At 36.9% G+C, this 22896-nt stretch overlaps 1 protein-coding gene across 27 annotated transcripts in view; it reads right to left on the minus strand.

Annotated features, from left to right (window-relative positions):
• Positions 1 to 22896, minus strand: part of CEP128 (centrosomal protein 128) — a 484430-nt gene that overhangs the window by 52724 nt on the left and 408810 nt on the right. For all 27 annotated transcript variants that reach the window (XR_010151258.1, XR_010151259.1, XR_010151253.1 and 24 more), the window contains one exon: positions 3024 to 3101. Coding sequence is in view for 18 of the 27 variants with exons in the window: in XM_063793855.1 (XP_063649925.1) it covers positions 3024 to 3101 (78 nt within the window). In the remaining 9 variants the exon portion in view is untranslated. The remainder of the gene's footprint in view (positions 1 to 3023; positions 3102 to 22896) is intronic.

Consider the following 22896-nt stretch of genomic DNA (forward strand, 5'->3'; position numbering starts at 1 on the left):
AAGGATAGCTCCTTTGCTTTTAAAAACATAAAAAGATTCAGGTAATAAAAAAAATTAAGAAAACAAAAATTTCCAGGCCTGCCTTTTTTCTTTTTTTTTCCTCTTCATTTCTTGGGAGAAGAAGGAACACAGCAAATAGTCACTATAGACAATTATTTAGACATTTCTATTATTATTTAGGGAGAAATTAGAAAAACAATGAGGACAACTGATTTTGGTATGTAAAAAAAAACACATACGGATTTAGTGTCCCTCAAAGTCCCAAGAAACCTTAAACTTACTGAGTGTTCAAGCTAGAAGGGGTATTATAATTCCAAAGTTCTCACGCTTAGTACAAAAACAAAACAAAACAAAAACCTCTAAAAAAACTAGAGCCCAGGGAAGTTAAGAATGATTTGCCCAGGGCTGGACAATTTGTGGCAGATTAGACTTGGAACCCAACGCTATTCCCTTTCTACCTAATCAAAAATGTAATGTTTAAATATGGAATTATCGAGCTGAAACAATTCTTTTTTATTTTTGAGATGGAGTCTCACTCTGTCACCCAGGCTGGAGTGCAATGGCGCGATCTCAGTGCACTGCAACCTCCGCCGCCCTGGTTCAAGCAATTCTCCTGCCCCAGCCTCCTGAGTATCTGGGATTACGGGCATGTGCCATCAGGCCCAGCTAATTTTGTATTTTTAGTAGAGATGGGGTTTCGCCATGCTGGTCAGGCTGGTCTTGAACTCCTGACCTCAGGTTGTCAGCCCACCTCAGCCTCCCAAAGTGCTGAGATTACAGGCGTGAGCCACTGCGCCCAGACAACAATTCTTTCAAAATACATATGACCACATTTAAACAAGAATAAAGTCAGGCCTATCTAAATAAGATGAGGTCCGTACTCACACTTAAAAGTCATAGGCTATGGTACTATCAAGAAATACGTATATAGGAACCCAGAGATAATATTGTTCAGGTGCCTCATCACATGAATGCGGACATATCTCCTGAGGCATTAGGTGATTTTTGTCTGGTGCATGACTTTGGACCAGAACTTAGGTCTTTGTATTCTTGTTCACGCCACACTGATTTTTAGAAAGTTTAAAGGGTTTGAATAAATATAATCCACATCTAATAATCTCAAGGCTTTATGTATTTTCATTTAAGGCTATATCTAGTCATTTTTATTAACTTGATTAAAATCAGCTCTTTTTAATCACATAGAGGGCTTTAGAGTACATGTAGAACGGATTTTAAGCTAAAAGCAGCAGGGCGAAGCATATGGGCTCTGCTGTTTTACCCAGAATTAGATCCCACCTCCAGCTAGTTTATGGGCTCCAAGCTTCAGTGTCCTCATCTATAAAATGGGTGAAAATAACACCCATCTACAGGGTATCTCTGAAGATTAGGAAACATGTACCATAAAGTACTTAGCACCTGCTAAGTATCATGCACTGTGTGCATAACACTTGCTAATTAACTCTTTCCCTTTTCAAGCTAAACGTTTCAATTTCAGTATATTGGGAAGTACAATGCTGAACTCTGAAAAAGACTCTCCCAAAAAATTTTACTATTTAGGCATCTTCATATGTGAGTCTGTATGTATATGAGCTAGACTTGTAGATGATCACTAGCTCATAGGATTAAAAATAATAATGATGAGCCTTTTGGTAATAGTAGAGAATACAACTTTTAAATTGTACTTACGAACATTCTGTTCATTGTAGACAACTGAGGAAAAAGTGATCTGTCACTGGAGGTTAAAATTTATATTTTTATGCTGGTATAAGACAGGTATCTATTTCTCAGTGACAAGTGCAACCTGTTTCCCATATTTTCTCTTGTCTGCCCTTCATTTACTTGGATAATTTAGTTACAGAGAAAAAAATGAAAATAATATGGGCATAACATATTGCCTCCTATCACACTGGGTTGTTTAAGAGTAAACAGAAATTGCATTGTTTTTGATACTGGTTTCATAATTCTTTGATAGATATTTAAACTGCAAATATATAATCAAATCAAACACTTGGTTTTGTTCAATTTGGGATAGTCTAGCTTTCTAGATTTGTCAGCTAAACTGGATCTCACTCAAAAATGTTAGTTACTGAACTACCAAAAGATGCTTAATGCAAGGTAATTTTAAGACAGTGTAGACCTTGGGAACCACCTTATATCAATGCTTCCAATAAATCAATATGGCATGATCTGGCCATTTTCCTATCCACTGTATCTTCAAATAATATGTCAGATCTAAACAGAACCTAAATATAACATAAGTTATATTTTAAGGCCAATGTGAAATATGATTACGTGGTTGCCAAAAAGAAATCCTTCCCATTGTTAGCTTCAGCTATACAAGGTCAATAAATTATAAATCATTAAAATTTTACATTGCATCTGCAGCCGTAAGGCTATATACGACGTTCTCGGGACCAGACCTTGTCTGGCAGGACTGGCAGCAGAGATATTTGTTTTGCACATCTCCTCTATGAGGAATTTAAAAAACTACACAATGTAAATTAACACATGTAACTAATTGGCTTGATAATGAAATGCTTTGTGGTTAGAGGTCTATCAATAAATGGCCATGAAATATGAAATGTGAAATTTACGTGGATTTGAGTTCATATGTCATAGTGTAAAGATAACTTGGGAACTACCATATCTCTAAAACAAACAGTACCCAAATAATTCACAAATTAAAATTGCTAACCAAAAAAGTTATCTATTGTCAGTGTAATGTGTAACTCCCTTTAATTCTTAGGCTTTTCTAAATTATCATTAAAGTTTTAGGGGCCCAACTGAGCTTCTAGTAGTACAGTGAAAGTCTATATCTTCCTATCTTGTGCTAATACATAAGTTGCATTGTTTTCAATTCTAACTTCACAAATGTCAATAAACCCTGATAAGGTGGTATGTTAAAAGTTCCCAATGTTTTTTGGTCCTTCTTCCTTTTCTATACTTTTCTTTGCACATCAGGAAGATGTCAAGTGTTCTCACTCAGATAAAATACTGAAAGAGACAAGCCAACTCTTTCTCACTCTGAAGTCTTTGAAATCTTCTAGTAGGCTCAGTTTCTCAGGCACAGACTCCAGATGGTCCAAGGCCACTCGGGTACTCTGAAATAGAAAACATAAGGAAACCAAACATTATAAAAAATTGATTAATACTCTCAGAATCCACATACTAAAAATCAGATGCACCACTGTAAGAAGCAGTTCAAACTGTAGATTTAGACAGTCAAATAAGAACATATATAATAGTATTTTCAAGATAAATGTATCTTTTGAAATCAGAAGAATTATTTCCTTTTAAAAAGTATATGAGATGCATTTGCAAGACTGACTCAGATACAAAAATTCTTCCTGGATAATTGCTTTCAACTGATATGCTATGAAACTTTCTATAGACTATTTCATATTAATATTAATTTACAAACCTGCTTCAGTGAACATCAGAAATAGACTATGAGGTAATACTGAGAAATAGATGAATCTGCAGTTACTTATCTATGGAGTATATTAGAGATTCTTAAATGTTGCCATTATAAAGAAGAAAAGAGTTCTCAGCAATTATTTCAGTTAAAAGGGAAAGAGGAGTGGTTCTCAAGATTTGGGAGAAATATCTGAAATTAAACATTTGCTTCAGGGACACAAGGTCCTGTTGATCATAAGTCAATAACTTATTACACAGTCTTTAATTAGCTGATCACTGTTACACCCACCTGTGAACATTAAGTGAGAATGATCTGAAAATTATTTCAAAGCAAACATAAAATAAAAAGTTAAATGGTAAAATAATCTTGAGACTAGAGACTGCATATATATTATAGGCATCTCTGTATCCTCAGCTCTGTCACAATGCCAGACATATTAGGTGGGTAACAGGTGCTAGCTCTTAAATTTAAAATGGATTTTAATTGTTCAATGAAATAAACAATAAACCCTATGGCTGACGCATGGGAAGAAAGTGAAGTGTACTGCAAGAACCTAGACATAAATTTGCACAAAGTTGCAGGGAAGTTAGTGGCCCCTCAATATTCCATGTGCTTCCCTACTTCTCCCCTGTGAAAGGTTCTGAACAATGGACTCTGAGAGTGTCACTTCTGGAATGAGACAGTTGAACCTGAGTGTTCCCCCTTCTATCCCAGCCCCTACCATGAGGACCCTGATGGCCACATGCTCCGGAAGGCATAACTACAAGATTAAGATGAGAGCTGCCCACCATATTGGATTTCACGTGAGTCACACAATAACCTCTACTGTGTTAAGCCAGAAGATTTCAGGGTTAGTTATCAATGCATCATATAGCATTAATTATCATATATAATACCTACCCTGAGAATTAAATAATGAAATTGTAAGCTAAATAAGTAGTCAACTGGCTCATTTTGTGGAATGGGGAATCTCTCAATTATGAGTACATAAAGTTTTTTTTGTTTTTTTTTTCTGAGACAGGGTCTCGCTCTGTTGTCCAGGCTAGAGTGCAAAGGCACATTCACAGCTCACTACAGTCTCAACCTCCTGGGCTCAAGGGATCCTCTGACCTCAGCCTCTGAGGACCTGGGACTACAGGCACACACTACCACACCCAGCTAATTTTTGTATAATTTTTTCTCGGGAGGAGTTCATTATTTTCTCAGTTAACTTTCCTATTTGAAATCTCCCATCTCCCTGAACAGAGAGATGCTGTTCTCTGCCTGGCATATCCAATCCAGAGCTTCACTGATGCAGTTTCCCCCACAGCATATACTTTATGTCTTTCACGGGGTTCAGGGGTAGAGGCACGTATGGAGACAGAGTGCTGAGGGTCTAACCCTTCCTTACAGACACTTTCAATGTACCCATCCACCCCTCCTTCCACAGTAACTGTGCTAATTACTCCAATGCAAAAGGCTTTCCAGAATTCTGCAGGGTGACTGATATTTGATTGCTTTCTATTGCTATCCCCTTGGCAGATCCTTGAGTTTCACCTTTTCTGTTCTGAGTCATTTTACTACTTTTCAATGTTCTGTGACATGGAGTTACAAATGTCTTCTAGTTTTGACAAGCGTAAATCAGTTTTTCTATTTCTTCATATCCTTATTTTTGTAATGAGATTTTTGAGAAGGGCAGAAATACCTTTACTCTGCCATTCCGAAGAGGAAGTCTACGTGCTGTTTCTTCAAGTTCATAAAGTTCTCTTTTTCAAGTTCCATTGAAAGGATTTAGTAGTTTGTTCCTTCTGCTTCACATTTATATTACTGTTAGTCTTTAAGCCACATGTACTCACTTACACTGCCATGCATTTTAAATGACTTCATTTAATTTTTTCATGTGTAGGAAAGATTCATCAAAATGATGTGTTTCTTACTATAAGCCACAACATGTAGGCTTAGGAGGTTGCAGTTTTAGCCACCATATATGCTATATTCATTTAAATAATAAAATTATAGGTTTTCTCAGGAATTATATTGACTCTTGAACAATAAAATACAAAGCAATGCCCTGATGATTTTAAATCAAAATTTTATGCATTGCATAAAATCCTCTTCATAAACACACTCCAATAATATCTGTAGTATTAAAACTTTATTTCCTTTTTTTGTCCCACAATTTTTCTAATTTTGAAGTGATCTTCTGAACCAAGGTTAAGTAAGTATGTAAAACTCATTTTGTGCTCAAAATAAGTAAATGATCTCTTACCCTACTATAAAACGCAGCATGGTAAGTAAATAGTTTTGCTTAAAATTTTCAATCAACCCGGTGACTACATGAAACCATTCTTTTCCTTGCATGTGTTTACATACTATTTTTGACAATTATATTATGGTTTTGGATGTATATTCAAATGGCTATGTTTTTGTGAGTGAATTTGGAAAAACTCCTTGACTCCTTCTTTTCTCAGTGCAGTTATTTTTATTCTCCCCTCCCTTGCCATCCCCCGCTGCCCCCATCTCCCTTAACCAATCTTTATACTTTCTCACTATTTATTTCACTTGTGGCTTATTTTATATTCCATTTATGCATTGCTTATAAATATCTTCCTCAATATCAGAAACACTTTCTGGTACACATACCTTTCTTTTCATCCTTATATTCTAGTCAATTAACAACAAATATGTATCTTGGATATCATAGAAAGATCCACAAACATAGATGGCATACGTCCTGTTCTTCAGGAGCATTTAGCTTACCCAGGGGAACAAAAGATGTAATAATTATACAAAGACAAAAGTTATTTGTACTTACTTTAAGGGAATTGCATGCACAAATGCTGAACTAACTAGGGCATTTGCAACAACAAGATGTGAAGTAATGAAGACAATGAGTCCAATCTTACAGGCGTCTCAGGTCTCATAATTTCATGATTAAGTGATATTTTTTGGGAGAAAAATGTATTTTCTGGCTCTTCTCTCTCTCTCTGCATGTATGTGAGTGTACTTAAAACTGCCACTTTGGCATACAAACTCAAGAACATGAATAACATTGCAACTTTTTTTTTTTTAATTTAAGATCGGCTGGGATTCTGTGATTAGAATCTTGTCACATTACTTAAGATTTCAAAATTATTTTCACCCCAAAGCTCATAGCCAGAGAGACAAGATCCATTAGCAGATGAATAGTTTAAAATAAGAAACTTGCTGTATTTCAGAGATGTCATGAGGACCTATGTCATGTTAATTCCCAGGGCGAAATACTTTGTGCAGAGTCAGGGAAATATTTTGTTTTCTAAGTTGGTTAATTTTTTTCTGCCTTACATTATCTCATGCCTTAAAGGGCATGGACAAGTCCCCACTGTTAAGGGAGCAGGGCCGGACATGGTGGCTCACGCCTGTAATCCCAACACTTTGGGAGTCTGAGGCGGGCGGATCATGAGGTCAGGAGATTGAGACCATCCTGGTGAACACGGTGAAACCCCATCTCTACTAAAAATACAAAAAATTAGCCGGGCGCGGTGGCGGGCGCCTGTAGTCCCAGCTACTTGGGAGGCTGAGGCAGGAGAATGGAGTGAACCTGGGAGGTGGAGCTTGCAGTGAGCCCAGATCACGCCACTGCACTCCAGCTTGGGCGACAGAGCAAGATTCCGTCTCAAAAAAACAAAAAAACAAAAAAACAAAAAAAAAAAGGGAGCAAAGTTTATTTCAATAATATCACCAGCATATGACACGTGCTTAATTTGTCTTTAGTTGTTTTCGAGAATAAATAAATCAGATGCTTACAAAGGGGTTTAAAATTAGAAAACAAAGAAAAGTTCACAATTAAGATTCCACTTCATAAAGGGCCAGTACATTGTGCATATTTGGTTTATCTCAGAGGCTAGAAGAGCTGGACTTCCAGGGGCCTAGAAGTAGGGTCAAAGCAGATGATCAGTTAATCTTAATCCTGTTTAGTAGCAAAATGAAAGACTGAACCATGAACACATAATTCAAATTTGAATACACTTCCTAATCCCTCACACCACCATAAGAGATAGGTACGTATTATTGTTATCATCATTATACAGATAAGGCAATTGAGGACCGGAGAATGTAAATAACTTCCTTGCAGTCAGATGGTGGCAAAGCTGGGATGCAAATCCAAGCAGTCTGAATGCAGAAATGGCAAGGTTCTTATTAGGAAAATATTTTCATGGCAAATTGCCAGCTAAAACGGAGTACATTGCAACTAGAAGCTAAATAGTGAGTGCTTTATGTAAATTCCTAACTTCCCTCTAGCTATCAACTCTTAGCAGCTAGATTTTGAAGATGTGTCCTTGATAGGCTTATTTCTGGAAGAAAAGTTTTAAGATGAAACCATAAAGAATGTCATCTCACTGGTGCTAAAGAGTCTGTACTCAGGACCACGTGTCTAAACACACTTGTGTGCACACACGCGCACGCACACATGCACACACACACACACACGGGGTCTGGATAGTGTTTCTGTTGATTATAGGATGTTAAATGTCAGAGGAGTTTTATGATACTAACACTGCCTTTTTTTTTTTTTTCATAATATTTAACACTAGTGAAGCATACTACCTGGCCACTAAGAGGTGTTTCAAATAAATGTTGGCTAAATGCAGACAAAGGTAGACTTACCATGTTCTAATAAACCCACTGAATCTTGACCTCTTTATTAAAACCCCAGAAGCACAAGTTTGATGTTTTATGTATTTCCTCTAGACTAAGGGCAAGATCAAGTGGTAGAAGCAATAGTGAAATTCAGAAATCTTGTCTAATAGGCCCTGTGGCTTTTGCACCTACAGATGTGTTTGGCTATCTGTTGACAAGGGCAAAGAGTAAGCTGTCAGTTTTGCCATTCTGAAATCTGCAACAACACCCAACTCCTATGAAGTTCAGCTGTCTGTACTGTTCCACAGTACATTTTTCCTTAGTAGTTCCTTTATTTCTGACTGCAGGGAAACCAAATAATATAGTATGACAACATAAGTAGCAGCAATTAGGAATTAAAAGGGGGGAATGCATTGCAATTCTTAGATTCCTGTCTCCTGTAAAGAAAACTTAAGGAACAGATTTAACCATAAATATATTTTAGTATTTATACTGCTCTTTGAAAAAAAAATGCACATTTATTTTCTTATTAACATGTAACAACTACCATTTTCTTATAGTGTTATTGAAATCATATGTGTTTTGAGGTTTAGATGATGAATAAATTAAAGGAGATGATATCTACATTTTTATTTTAAAAATAAATGTGTGAGTTTTTGGCACTGCACACATGTTAAATAAATAAGGCTATGAAGCAGTTTATTTGGGTTCAAAAATGCAATTCTATTTCATTTGGAAACAGATCCACTGCAAAACTTTCCTGACAAATGGCTGAAAGGTGGTAAAAGGACCTGAGTAAACACGTTTCTGGGAGAGGAAGGGTGAGATCATAAAATGGATAGACTGTATGCCTTTTCACTTGTGGTAACTCGATCCAGCACAGCTGTATTGGCTTCATAGGGCCCTGTTTTCCAAACTGTATAAGACACTCACTGGAACCACACCAAACAGTAGCAGAGAATAGGCCACCGAAGTCATGGTGTTGATGCACGTTCTTTATGAGCCCCAGTGTTCAAAGTTGTGTGTATTTCTTGGGATATCAGAGGAGTCCTCTATTTCTAGACTGTATTTTATGAGCGGTCTAAAAAATCAGATGCCCACTTAGAAGTGTTTACATGTGTATTGGGGTAAGAGGGTACATAAGGCTTGTTAAGTAAAAATGCTTGTTAAGTTAACATGGCACTATGACATCAGTGTCTACATTTGGGCTAACATCTAAAAGAGTTTTTGTCAACAACAAATTCTATTTGTCTTCATATAACACTATTGTAGTCAAAAGTGGTAGATCTCCTTTAAAAAGCAATGATAAAATTTGAGAACAGGTAACATATCTTCACTGAAAACTGAGATACAGAAGGCTTTCTAGGTATTTTCCAACTCCTATTCACAGTATTTTTTTTTAAGAGAGGAACTATATGAAATACAGAATCTGCCATTTCAGATTACTGCTTTCTTATTTCTACATGTAACTGAATTATGTTACAGTCAACCCATTATCTTACTATTAGCTTAAAAAGATGTAGTATTTTCTCCAAATGGGTGATTTGGGTTTTTTTTTTTTTTTTCTTTCAATAAGAAAACACCAAGAATGATTTGATGGAGAAGGGAAGACAGAGGAAATAAAGAATCATCTCTTTCCCAGAGGATTCTTGAAATTGTCTTCTTTCATATCATTCTTGCCACTCCCTGATATAAAGAAAAAATAACACACAAAGACAAATGAGGACTAGTTTAATGTTCTCTGTGTGCTGAACAATAAACTAGGCACTTACAACTGTTTTACAAGAAGGAGGGTCTTGAGATCTACAATCTACTTAATTGTAATCACTTCATTTCTTAAAACTGAACATAAAATGTACTCACAAGGGAAAGAAATTTCAGAGCGTTTGCAAAAAAAACAATTTTTTTAAAGTGATTGCATGTTAAAATATGAACAAACAGTATAAGCCAAGGTTTCCTAGAAGATACTGTGTTTAGCAATTTTTGCTATGGTGACAGGTAAAGAAACTATGCTTCTAGATACACAGGTCCCAAACACGTGTAACCAGCTGAATGATGAACAGAGGTGGAATATATGCTGCATTGGAAATCAGCATCCCTAATTTGTGGATATTCATAGTCCCAGTAATGTTACTTACTTGTGTTTTGTGATTTTGGGAATATGACTTTGCCCTGCCCTTCTAAGCTTCCGTATCTTATTTGCAAAATGGGGATCAATATTAATGGTCTTTATTATTCTACGCCCACAGAACAATACATTCACATTCACTCTCTTACTTGTGACTATCAAGTACTTACTTGTGATAGGCACAAGTAGGACAGTGAATGTGAATGTGAACTGAAAAGTGTCAAGTACTTTTCAAACAGCAGATTTTTTTTTTTTAAAGCTGTATCTCTGAGGTACCATCAACTCTAGTAACTTCTAAAAGGTGAAGAGGTCAGTGACCATCTAAAATTAGAGTTAATAAAAACTAGTCAACAGAGCACAAAGCAGAAAAAAGCCAAACTTAATTAAAACTATATCTAACATTTAGAAATGCATTTACTATTCTACAAACATCATCTAAGATGTTAAAGTAATAGAAGTGTAATAGCACAAAAATTACTTTTGTACATATTGTGCCTTCCATGGAGAATGTTCCTTCCAATTTCCTTATCTGGTTAACACTTTTCCCCACAATGCTATGAGCATCTTCAAGCATACAGGAAATGTGAAAGAAATTTACAGAGCTCACCCGTATACCCACCACCTAGATTCAACTATTAACATTATGTTTTATATTTGCTTTATTATATATCAATCCATCTATCCATCACTCTGTCTATCCTTCGATCCAACTTATTTTTGGGGTGCATTTTGAAGTACATTGCATATATTAATACACGTTCCCTCACCTAATTCAGCATGCATATCATCAACTCCACTTCATTATTTTTTTAAATGTAGAATTTGCATGTAATGAAAAGCACAAATCCTAAGTGAACTGGTTAACTTTTACTTTCTTTCGTATGTCAGCTTAGTCATCACTTCCTCAGGGAAGGCTCCCCGGCTTTCTCTGATACTGTGAAACAATCTCTCCATTGCGTCATGAGCCTCACGTTGGCAACACTTACTGGAGCACTAATATAATATTAATTTGTGTGACCTATTAATGCTTGCATTAGCAGTGGGCAATAAGCATCATGAGAGTAGGGAATATATGTCCCCAGCATTCCACCAAAGTGCCTGACCCAGGAGAGCTATTCAGCAAATGCTACGTAAACAAATGAATGAATACTATTTGATGAAGGAAAGCTTTTCACATTTATTCAGTCTGCAAATATTTACTGAATGCCCAGACACTGTTCTAGAGGTGAAAAGGTAAAAACTCTCTGTCCTCAGGAACAGAAATGGGAGAGAAACTAACATGTTCATAAAATATGATGTCATAAACACTCTGAAGAAGTGTAAAGCAGGGTAAAGTGGTAGTGAGTGATAGGGTTTCTATTTTAGACACAGGGGTCTGTGACAGCCTCTCTGATGCAATGGTTTTGGAGCAGACTGAGTCATGAGCATTGCCAGAGGAAAGCAATGGGGACAGGATATGTTGCAGGAAGTCAGGGACCTCGAACAGAGGGACCGGCTGGAGCCGTGGCAGAGGAACATAACTTGTGAAGATTTCAAGGACATTTATGAGTTCCCAAATAATACTCTTATAATTTATTACGCCTATCTTTACTTTAATCTCTTAATCCCATTATCTTCCTAAGCTGAGGATGTACATCACCTCAGGACCACTGTGATAATTGTGTTAACTGTACAAATTGATTGTAAAACATGTGTGTTTGAACAATATGAAATCAGTGCACCTTAAAAAAGAACAGAACAGCAGCAATTTTTAGGGAATAAGGGAAGACAATCATAAGGTCTGACTGCCTGCGGGGTCAGGCAAAACAGCCATATTTTTCTTCTTGCAGAGAGCATATAAACAGATGTGCAAGTAGGAGAGGTATCGCCAAGTTCTTTTCCTAGCAAGGAATATTAATATTAATACCTCGGGGAAGGAATGCATTCCTGGGGGGAGGTCTATAAACAGCCACTCTGGGAATGTCTGTCTTATGTGGTTGAGATAAGGACTGAGATACGCCCTGGTCTCCTGCAGTACCCTCAGGCTTACTAGAGTGGGGAAAAACTCCACCCTGGTACATTTGTGGTCAGACTGGTTCTCTGCTCTCGAACCCTGTTTTCTGTTGTTTAAGATGTTTATCAAGACAATACATGCACTGTGCACCGCTGAACATAGACCCTTATCAATGGTTCTGCTTTTTCCCTTTGTCCTGTTCCCTCAGAAGCATGTGATCTTTGTTAGACCCTTAGTAGTAGTTCTGTTTTTTGCCCTTTGAAGCATGTGATCTTTGTACCTACTCCCTGTTCTTACACCCCCTCCCCTTTTGAAACCCTTAATAAAAACTTGCTGGTTTGAGACTCAGGGAGCATCACAGTCCTACTGATATGTGATGTCACCCCTGGCGGCCCAGCTGTAAAATTTCTCTCTTTGTACTGTCTCTCTTTATTTCTCAGCCGGCTGACACTTAACGGAAAATAGAAAGAACCTACTTTGAAATATTGGGGATGGGTTCCCCCAATAAGGATAAACTCAGGGCCAAGGCCCTAAGGAGGGCACCTGTGTGGCACTTTGCGGGAATGAATAGTGAAGAGCCTGGTGTGGCCAGGTAGGAGCTCGCAGCCAGGTGAGGCCAAAGATGTCTGGGGCAAGAGGTTTTAGAGCCTTTTTGGCCACAGTTAAAATTCTGTATTTAATTCTTAATGAGATGGAAGGTCTTTTGAGGGTTTGAGCAGAGGAGTGACATCCTCTCATTTACTCTCTAAATAAATATCAGGATGTCATTTGGAGAGCAGACTGCTAGCCCCTCACCCCTAGCCAGGAGAAGGTCTTGTGGAGTTTGGGAGTGCTGTGTGAGGGGAAGATGGGCATCTTACTCCTAGGCTGGGGACTTGCTGAACAGTAGCAGAAACTCTGAGACCCACCTCAGGGTGTCCTTTGCATAGAGGTCTGTGAAAAATTTACAGGGAGAATAGGCGGAATCCCCAGAAGGCCAATGGTACCATACCAAATGCTCCCGATTTACCCCAAACACTCTCTCACCCCAAGAGCATGCATTTTGGCTGTAAACTTCTGAAAATGTCATATATGTCCACAAAATGTTTTCTCTAATCATATTTTTATTTGTGGTAACCTTCTGATTAAGGACAGGCAGCAAGACATAGTAAAAAAGATCATCAATAAGAAGAAATCAGGAGATACAAGGTTATAGCTCAGCTTTGACATTACCAGTTGTATGAACTTGGGCAAACAATTTAACCCATGGTTCTCAGTTTCTAAGTCAGGAAAATGGGAAAACAGTATCTGAACATCTCTAATAACCTTTTTGGCACTAGCCGTAGTCCACTGTAGCATTAAGTTCTTCCTATAGCAGGTTAGGATCTCCTTTTTAAGCTTAAAAGGCTGGAAAGAGTATGGAGAAAAAAAGATTTTATAAAGAAAAAGCAAACTAAGGAAAAAAGTAGATATGGGGTTCTTGGAGTTAATATTTACCCAAGAATACCTATGGAGTGGAAAAACCTTCACTCTTCTATGGCAGAAAGTGAAGCTAATGACTGTGTTAAAAAAAAAAAAAAAAACAGGAAAAAAGACATTTTTGTTTCCTTGGGTGTTTACCCCATGAAATTACCAACTCCAAATATTTGTCATGGTGTATTTTTAGAAAAGATGCTTCCAAAAGCAGGCAATGAACTTGCTTTTCATTTTTTTCACCTTATAACTGGCCTAACTTAAAAAAAAAAACTCACTATTTTACCCTTATCTAAATACTGCTAATTAACTTCTCGTTTTATTGCCACAAATCTTACTCCATACTTTTGCTTCTGTCCTGAAAGCTTCTATGCCATCGTGACTTTATACATGAAGGTCTATCTGTCTGAAATGTTCTCTACACATTGCTTAAACGAGCTCACTGATTCTCCTGCAAGACTGGGCTTGGTCAATACCTCCTGTAACATGACAGTTAAGAGCTTGGGCTCTTGAGGCAGTCTACCTGAGTTTAAACCCTGGGTTAGTCACCTACTGGCTATCTGTCTATAGAAAAGTTCCTGATCCCTCTACACTGGGACTCAGTTTCCTAATTTTGCAGAGTTGTCGTAAGGATCAAATACATTAACACATGTAAAGTGCTTAGAGCAGGGCTTGGCATGCGGTAAGCACTCAATAAATGTTAGCTATTACTACAATGATAACACTAGTTATTAACCTCTGAGCCTTTCCTCTAAACTCTGGGTTAAGTGCCCATCCTTAGTATTTCCTATGTGTATATGTGCCTCCCATCCTGTGTGTAATTATTTTGTAATGTGTGTTTACTTGTCTCTTTCATTACACTGCAAATTCCTTAAAGGCAGGATGATATTTTTACCTATATTTCCAGTGCTGAGTACTTGGTATCACACACAAATACATTTCAATTTTATTAAATGAAACCTTCTTATCATAAACATACACAAAGATACATTTAGAACTTAGAAATATTGTGGCAAGAAAAATATTGCAAGATTATATTTTGAATGTAGAATTTAAAAATCGACTATCTTTGAGGGACAGAGAATATTTCTCAACAGACTCAAAATTAAAGAAATAATAAAAACAAAAAACAGAACTGAAAGAAGAATGAGGGGATGGTAAAGTTCAGATAGACAGTATAGACCGAGTTAAAGAGAGGAAGATGAGAACCAAGTCTTCTGTGGACCTAATGACATGGCATAGGAGTGAGTGCTCTGAAGAGCAACATGTTTCCTATGGATGAGTCTATAGGAGCTTGGCCCTGCTGGACAATGATGGGGACACCCAACACAGGGCAGATACTGAGAAATGCTAATCATTTCCCTGAATCCTGCAAAGCCCTGGCCCCAAGTCCTCAAGACACCCTCAAGTAGGTAATCACATTTGTCTCTTCCATATTTAACCTGGAGCAGAGGGTCCTGATAGAGAGCTCTGATTAGGAATGATCAGTGTTCTGGCTAAGGTAGGGTCTAGGTTGATTTATTTAAAAGCGCCTTGGTGAGGTAAACATAATTAATCTTCTCTGTCCTCAAAATAAAGGGCTATTTTCTTTTTTAGAGATGTCCTGTGTTCTCAAAGAGAATGACAAAATGAATTAATCATATTCCATTACTCCACACACAGCACTTGGATGTTGAAAGACCATGTGAACAGCTAATCCTCCTATATGGATGAATTTCTTGCGACAGGCAGATCAGATCTAAACAGAAATCCGGCAAGGTATTTTATTTTTACCATTGTGGCATTGAGATTTATTTCAAAAATAAGTGAGATCAACTATGCCTATATTTTTAAAGTTTACTTTCATAATCCTTTTTTGAACACTTAGAAACACTCTTCTGGCTCTTGTAGCAAAGTGTTTCCCTGACGACTGCTGCCAAAGCAGACAGAAGCAGAGACTATCAGGTATATCTTAAAACCTTCAAAAATCCAGCTGCACTGTCTCAAAGAATCCTCACTGCCAAACCATACTTAGTTAAAAGTACCAATAATCTGAAGTTAGAGCAATATATTTTGACAAACAATTTATCTAGACAGCTAATGTTAAAGGTTAAGTATGTTTGAGATGCTCTATTAGGCTAAATGGCTGAACAAAAAGTATTAAGAGGGTACATATGGAGTACATGTGAGCACAAGTATATATTTTTGAAGTTGGCCTGATGCTGAATCTTCAGCCACTGGCTGAGAAAAATGGATCATGAAAACCAGTGGATACAATACAGCTGACAATGTTATTTGGTGAACACATTCATCTAAGATTTGCCACAACCAATTGCTTTCTTGAAACTCCAATAGCTAGAAAGTCCTTCCCTTCCCTGCCCAAATGAAAGCCATGCATTCATTCAACTGGACAACAATGAAGCTTTGTGGCTGGCAGCAAATAGGAAAAAGAGCTGGTCTTGCCAAAACAATTTGAAGTTTTGAACTCAGGCCCCCTCCCCTACTTCATTTTACATATTCAACTAAAATGAGTAAGTCCTGCAGCCTTTACCAGACACATTAGTAACTAAAAGTAGCCAAAACCACACAACTTTGGACACTTCAAGTGTGCTATGAAAACTCTAGAAAACATGCAATACTCTGAAAATTAGGCAGGATTTCACAAAAGCTTATTAATAGAACTGGACACAGCATCCAGTCTTTCCTGTACTCAACAAGCATTTACTAGCACCTACTATGTGCAAATCAAATCTACGACATCACTATACCAGATTTTATTCTGCTAAAGCTGACCAGATTCAGCTCAAGAACATTCTTTGGGTTTCTGAATGAAAATAGGTCAATAGAGATAAACATGTATACTATATCATAATTTTTCATTAGCCATCTTTTTTTCCCATTAAATTGAAAACTCTTAAACATAGGGACTCTCTTAGTTTGGCTGCTAAGTAATAAAATAAGTAATAAAAATACCATAAAGTGGGTGGCTTAAACAACAAACATTTAGTTCTCACAATTCTGGAGGCTGGGAACTCCAAGACCAAGGCTCCAGCAGATCTTGTGTCTGGTGAGGACCTGCTTCCTAGCTTATGTAGACAGCCCCCTTTTTGAGGTGTCCTCACATAGCCAGGAGAGAGATCATCTCTCTAGTATCTTTTGCTTCTTATATGGGCACTAATTCCATCATGCAGGCTCCAACCTCATGACCTCATGACCTAATAATCTGCCAAAGGGCCTACCTACCTTGCCGGCTTGCAAGTTGTGCAAAATCTCAGACTCCTCACGGACATACTTTGGGCAATATAATTTTAAAAATGAAGTATTATGTAATAGTGATTATTTAGTTCTTTGATTCTAACATCCTTCTATGTGATTCCATCATTCCTCTATTTTCATATTATTTTAGTTCTTTCTAGCACAGTTAGAAACAATTGATGAATAATGATAAAATAATTTCCAGAATGATAAAATAGCAAAATACTTCAAGAATATGAGATCACCAAGATCTATTATGTATCTGCAAGACAGAATGGGACTTACTATATTTTAAAAATAAGGAAAATCTCTATTTGTGTCTTCATAGAAGATCTTTTTAAAAGGGATAAAAGTTTTTTATTTGATTTTAAGAAAATCAATACTTTAAAAAATTTTAAAACCAAGATTGGGTTCAGTTGACCCTGATAGTAGACTGAGAAGTAAACCACCCTTGAAAAGCTCTCAACCTTTTACCATCATTCTCAGAATCCTCTTCATCCTCTTAGTCTCAAGTTTCTCCTCCCTGTGAGCCTACTCAAACCACTTCTGTGGAGTCTGATAGGACTTCAAACAAGAAGTACTTGTCCCATGCCACCCTCCAGTGCAGTGCCTATAAGAAGGAACCATGCTTCCTACTCAATCCATTGCATGGAGTAGTTGGTTATCACATGCTGAATGGAGAAATGAATGAAAGGCAATGAGTGTGATGCAACAAAGGATTAACACAAGAGTAGTAAGAGGAAAAATTAGAAAAGGAAGATGAGAGAGCCAGTTTACATAATCTTAATCAATATACCAGCAATTACACTGATTTACCATAAAAATAAACAATAACCACTAATTTGTTTTTAACTGTTTATATAGTTTCCAAAGATAATGGTTTTGTAAATCAGTCAATTTGTTGTAATTTGTTAAAATAACAGAATTGGTCATTTGGCGAGTTCATGACTGAGCAAACTGGTCCTTGAAGTTAGATCTGACAAATTTTAATGTTAACAAAAGGCTAAAATGAAGCTCCCTTGATCCTTGGACAGTTATGGAAAATAATGTGTGAGAAAGAATCTTACAACTGTTGTTTCAATAGATTAAAAAGAAAAAATACTGGGGAGAGAAGACATGATGCTATCAGTAGAAAAGACATGAAATTAAGTCTGTGTTAATGAGTAGGACAAAATCCAGGAAAGCAGAGTAACACCAGGTTTTAGGGGACACACTAAAGGCAATTCTTGAAGGACATGTTGAAGATGGCATAAATCAGTGATTCTCAACCATAGCTGTACATTACAATCATCTGGCAAGCTTTAAAAAATACTGGGTCCTACCCCGGGTCAACTGAATCTGGGGGTGAGGGTGTGTTGAACTAAAATTACTGGGGTTATTAAATAAGAACTCTAAATCTAAATTTCTTAGAGCCTACATGTAAAATAACTGAGCTGAATTTTGGAGGTAAAATTAACATAACACAGAGTGCTAAGGCACATAACCAGAGTGGCAATACTAGGACAGAATGCAAATGTCCTGATTAATGGGCCAAACCTTTCCAGTCCACACACTGCTGTTGTGGCTGGTAAAGGTAATGCATACATCGGGGATGATTGTTTTTAAAATTTAGAAAAGGACTTTCCCATCCATTGTCTCATTTGACCTTCTGAGCAAAACTGTGACACATGCAGGATAAGAATTAGTCCCATTTCCTAGATGATAGGAAACAGGCTTGGAGAGGTTAAGTGAGTCGCCCATGTGAAAAAGCCAGAATTCACAATCAGGTCATCTAACTCCCATCCAACAGAGTTGGAGAGTATCAGGCTTTTACCTTACCCTGTCACTTAATTCCTACACTTCTGGAACAAACGTACTCTTCTTCATGCAAAAACTAATGTAGAAGTAGGAGCTTTGAAGTATTTCACAGAAAAATGAGGTTTGAGTTAGAAATGAAAGGGATAAAATGAAAATCAGAAGTTCTTGGAAAAGAAGATGTAAAGGGAGTACTTCATAGAATCCACATACTTTAAGTCAGTGAGTCTATCTATGTTTCAGTGGCTTTCTAAAGCCACTATATAGTTAATGCCTGATAGCAATCAACCAACCATGTCAAGGCCTCTGCTGTGATAGAAAGCATAGGTAACAGTGAGATGCTAGGAGAGAAAAACATCACAAAAGCTCCAGAAAATCATTTATGGAAAACCAGCCAGCAAAATAATTAAGAAGTGAGCCTAAAGAGAATAACAATGGACAGGCTATTTTGACAGTTTGGCCTTTTACTGTTTGATGTTCAAATACAATGTAATTGGGGCATATGATAGGATGAAATCATATATTAGTGTTAAATAATTAACAAGAGACCACTTTGGGTATTTGTACTAACAGTGCTAATAGAACAAGTTATACTCTCTCCAGCCTTTCATCTGAGATCAAAGTTTAATAAAAGCTCTAAACAAACTTTATAAAATCTTGTGTAAGTGGTATTACAGCTGTTATGCAGATGCATAAAAAAAGGTCAACTGAGGTGTTTAATATCACTGACAAAGCTCAAGATAGAACTAGTAATGCAATCTAGGGGCAGGCCAACTCTTCAACATTCAAAAGGAGGAAAACTAGATCAAAGTTGTTGTATGAAACTCCATTTACCAATGAGCTTAGGGCATATTATAACAATCTTAAATATGGTCCAAAAATGTCCATACCCGATTTCTTCTTACCCTGCTCAAGGTAAATATGAGATTTGATTGCAAATTTTCTTCCTCTTCACTTTGTATCATTTACTAGATACTTGCAAAGCGTTCTTTACGCATATCTTCATTACTCTCACCAGTCACAAGTGAAGGATGTGGAATAGAAAGAATGCTGTGTTGCTAATCAGGACATCTGAATTTTAGCCCTAGTTTTGTCACATTTAGAAATTCATAAACTCCTCTGGCCTCTAGACTTCTCTTGAATAGGGTGAGGGGTATTGACAAGGATTTCTAGCATCAAGTTCTAACATTATCTAAAATGTGAGAACCATGGCAGCAGGAACCTCGTCTGCTGTATGCTTTATGACAGTGTTGAGACATGGTAGGGACGTAATAAATATCTCATACATAATATAATACGATTAAACTAGGGTAAGTTGTTTGATAGTAACTACTGGCAACATAGAAATTTTGTGAACACCCCAGATTTTTAATTCCTCCTATATTAGACAAAGCCTACTAGGGAGAGGAATTTTTTTTTTTTTTTTTTTTTTTTTGAGACGGAGCTTCGCTCTTTTTGCCCAAGCTAGAGTGCAATGGCACGATCTCAGCTCACTGCAACCTCCGCCTCTTGGGTTCAAGCAATTCTCCTGCCTCAGCCTCCCAAGTAGCTGGAATTACAGGCATGCGCCACCATGACCAGCTAATTTTTTGTATTTTTAGTAGAAACGGGGTTTCACCATGTTAGCCAGGCTAGTCTCGAACTCCTGACCTCAGGTGATCCACCCTCCTCGGCCTCCCAAAGTGCTGGGATTACAGGTGTGAGCCACTGCGCCCAGCTGGGAGAGGAACTTTTAAAGATGATCTAGTCCAGCCCAATCATGAAAAAATAATAATAATAATTGAAATTCAGAGAGGTTAAATAATTCGGTCAGGGTCATGTGCCTGGCTATGGTGGAGACATGACCAGAATCTAGATTTTCTGACTATTAATCAGATACTATTTTTTCTCATATCACTTTCCATCATTTAAAACTAGTCACATAATAATTTTCAGCTAAAGATTGAAGGTAATTTGTTAAAACTAGATGCACAAAATGAAAATTCTCCATATCAGTTTTTCATTAAAGACTATTTAAAATGTGTATAAAATATACTATTCCCCCCACTATATATTGTGAGTGTAATACAAATATCTTATTTTATGGTTAAGTTAGGATCTTAAAAAAATATCAAATATACTATCATTACTCTGAGCTTTCACCCAGATAGGCTCTCTTAAAGAGAGCAGAAAGCATTTCTTATATGTGTTATATTTTACAGAAAGATACTGCCATTGTGCTTTACAATATACATTCATATTATCTTCACAATATAAAGCAAGAGCTTTTACCCAGAGAATGTGCTGTTCTTAATATTGTTTAGAACAGGCCTATAAAACACATTATCAACCAAGGAAGTTAGAAAGGCAGTATGACTACTTATCGGCATCAAATACGACACTGTCAGTCTGACCTCCAAACACTGAGCAATTCAATAATACTAAATTCATCTGCTGGTGAAGTTGCATTCATTATGCAATTTCCCAGTGATACCTTTCCTATGTTATCATGTTTATGAAAAATTTGACAGGGCTGTAGAAAACAATTTTTATAGGCTGAAAGAAACCTTACGTTTTTTAAATTGGCATCACCTTTTGCCACAAGGTTGTACCTCTGCATAAACAGCCCACTTTTTTAGCAGTATTTTCTACATTTGACCATAAACAGTCATGTTTCAGAAGCTTAACCCTTTGAAGATATCCCCATTGTTGGAAAACGTACATAGCTTAATACTGACTAACATAGAATACAGGCTGTGTATTTTGGGACAAGGTGGAGAAAGGAGAATGTCTAGATTGTTTCACCCAAGATCCCTCATGAGAGATTCATGAGGATATTTCCGTTTGCCCTCGATGCGAATATACAGAAGGTAGACTAACATTAGAGCAGTGGGAAACTTGGCAGAACGGGCTAGGACAGGGTTTGTGCAAAACCTTTTTCCGGTTTCAGTTTGAATGGGTTCCCAGGAAGTGTCAAGTCTGAACAAATCCAAAATTTTACAATGTAGCTCAGCCAAAACTGCTGGGATTCACCTGATTCTGGGTCAAAACTGTAACAGAGCACACTGCGTTTTATTTGGTGTAAAGCCAATTGGACTGAACCTTTCAGGCAACTTCAATGAGAGGCTCATAGCCTTGGCAAAACCAAAAATGAACCTAGCTTGATCTTTGGTTTTAAAACAGCAAGTTCTGGCTTTGTAAAGAGATAAAGGCAAGTTTTCCTTAGCGTCAAGATTCTTACAAATACTTAGGAGAAGCACTGCAAATAATTAACAGTTATTTGGCCAGATTTACATTATCAAGTCAGTTGTTTCCTGAGTTGTACAGTGGCACTTTAGTAAGTACTCTAACTCATTTGGGTCTATATATTCTTAAGTGCCCTAGAGCACAGTTTAGTGTCCTAACAAAGAGTGATGGCTCTTCTTCAACTTCGGTGCCTGTAGAGTGATTTGCACATGCAGTAGGATGAAGCACAATTAGTGTTAGATCCAGGGTAAAAAGGAAAAATAATTACAAATAAAAACCCGAACAGCAATTGTCTACTCCAACACAGACAGGTGAAGTAAGTGTCTATGACATTACTTAGTCTGTAATTTCCATAGAGACACATGGGCATCTTCTCACAGTCTTGGACACCAAATCTTGAAGTTCAACTAGTGTGTATAGTTCAATGACTCTTTCAGAGATATGCTTCAGACTTCACAGTGTTTTTAAAAGAAAAATCATATTTCTAAGAGTTTTCCAGTGTTTTGTAATATTTCTCAATATAGGCATTTGAGTATATATTTTTCTCTATACAGCTTTAGGTTAGGATTTACCCCATTTTAAGTTGTGTTAGCTCTGTAAGTATGTTTTGAAAATAAGGGAGATAAGATTTTTTAAGTATTTGGGAAGCTGATTAAATGCCGACTAATTGCAACTACTAATTACACATTTGCTCTAAGTCAATGGTTTTCAAAATTAAGTTTTAAAGCTATGTATCTATCTCTCACAGATTTTAAGTTATCTAAATGTTTTTAATCATAAGCTTAAGTAGTTGCAAAGGATGACATTTTCTCACAATATTGTAAAGAATGACATTTTCAAATAAAACTCATTCATATAAATAATATAAACTTATCCAGTAAACTTTAAAGAACTCAGTAATTTGTTGCCACCATTTATCCACTTATAAAATAAATATGACCCTCGTTAAAAGACAGATTTTTCTTGTTCCTTTTTTCCCTTTAGTTTATCCTAATATAAAATATACTTATGTTCATAAGTGTTTTCATCATTTTGCCATACTTCATCCTTCTC

The sequence above is a fragment of the Pan troglodytes genome, chromosome 15 (genome assembly GCF_028858775.2).
Source record: "Pan troglodytes isolate AG18354 chromosome 15, NHGRI_mPanTro3-v2.0_pri, whole genome shotgun sequence".
Lineage (NCBI taxonomy): Eukaryota > Metazoa > Chordata > Mammalia > Primates > Hominidae > Pan > Pan troglodytes.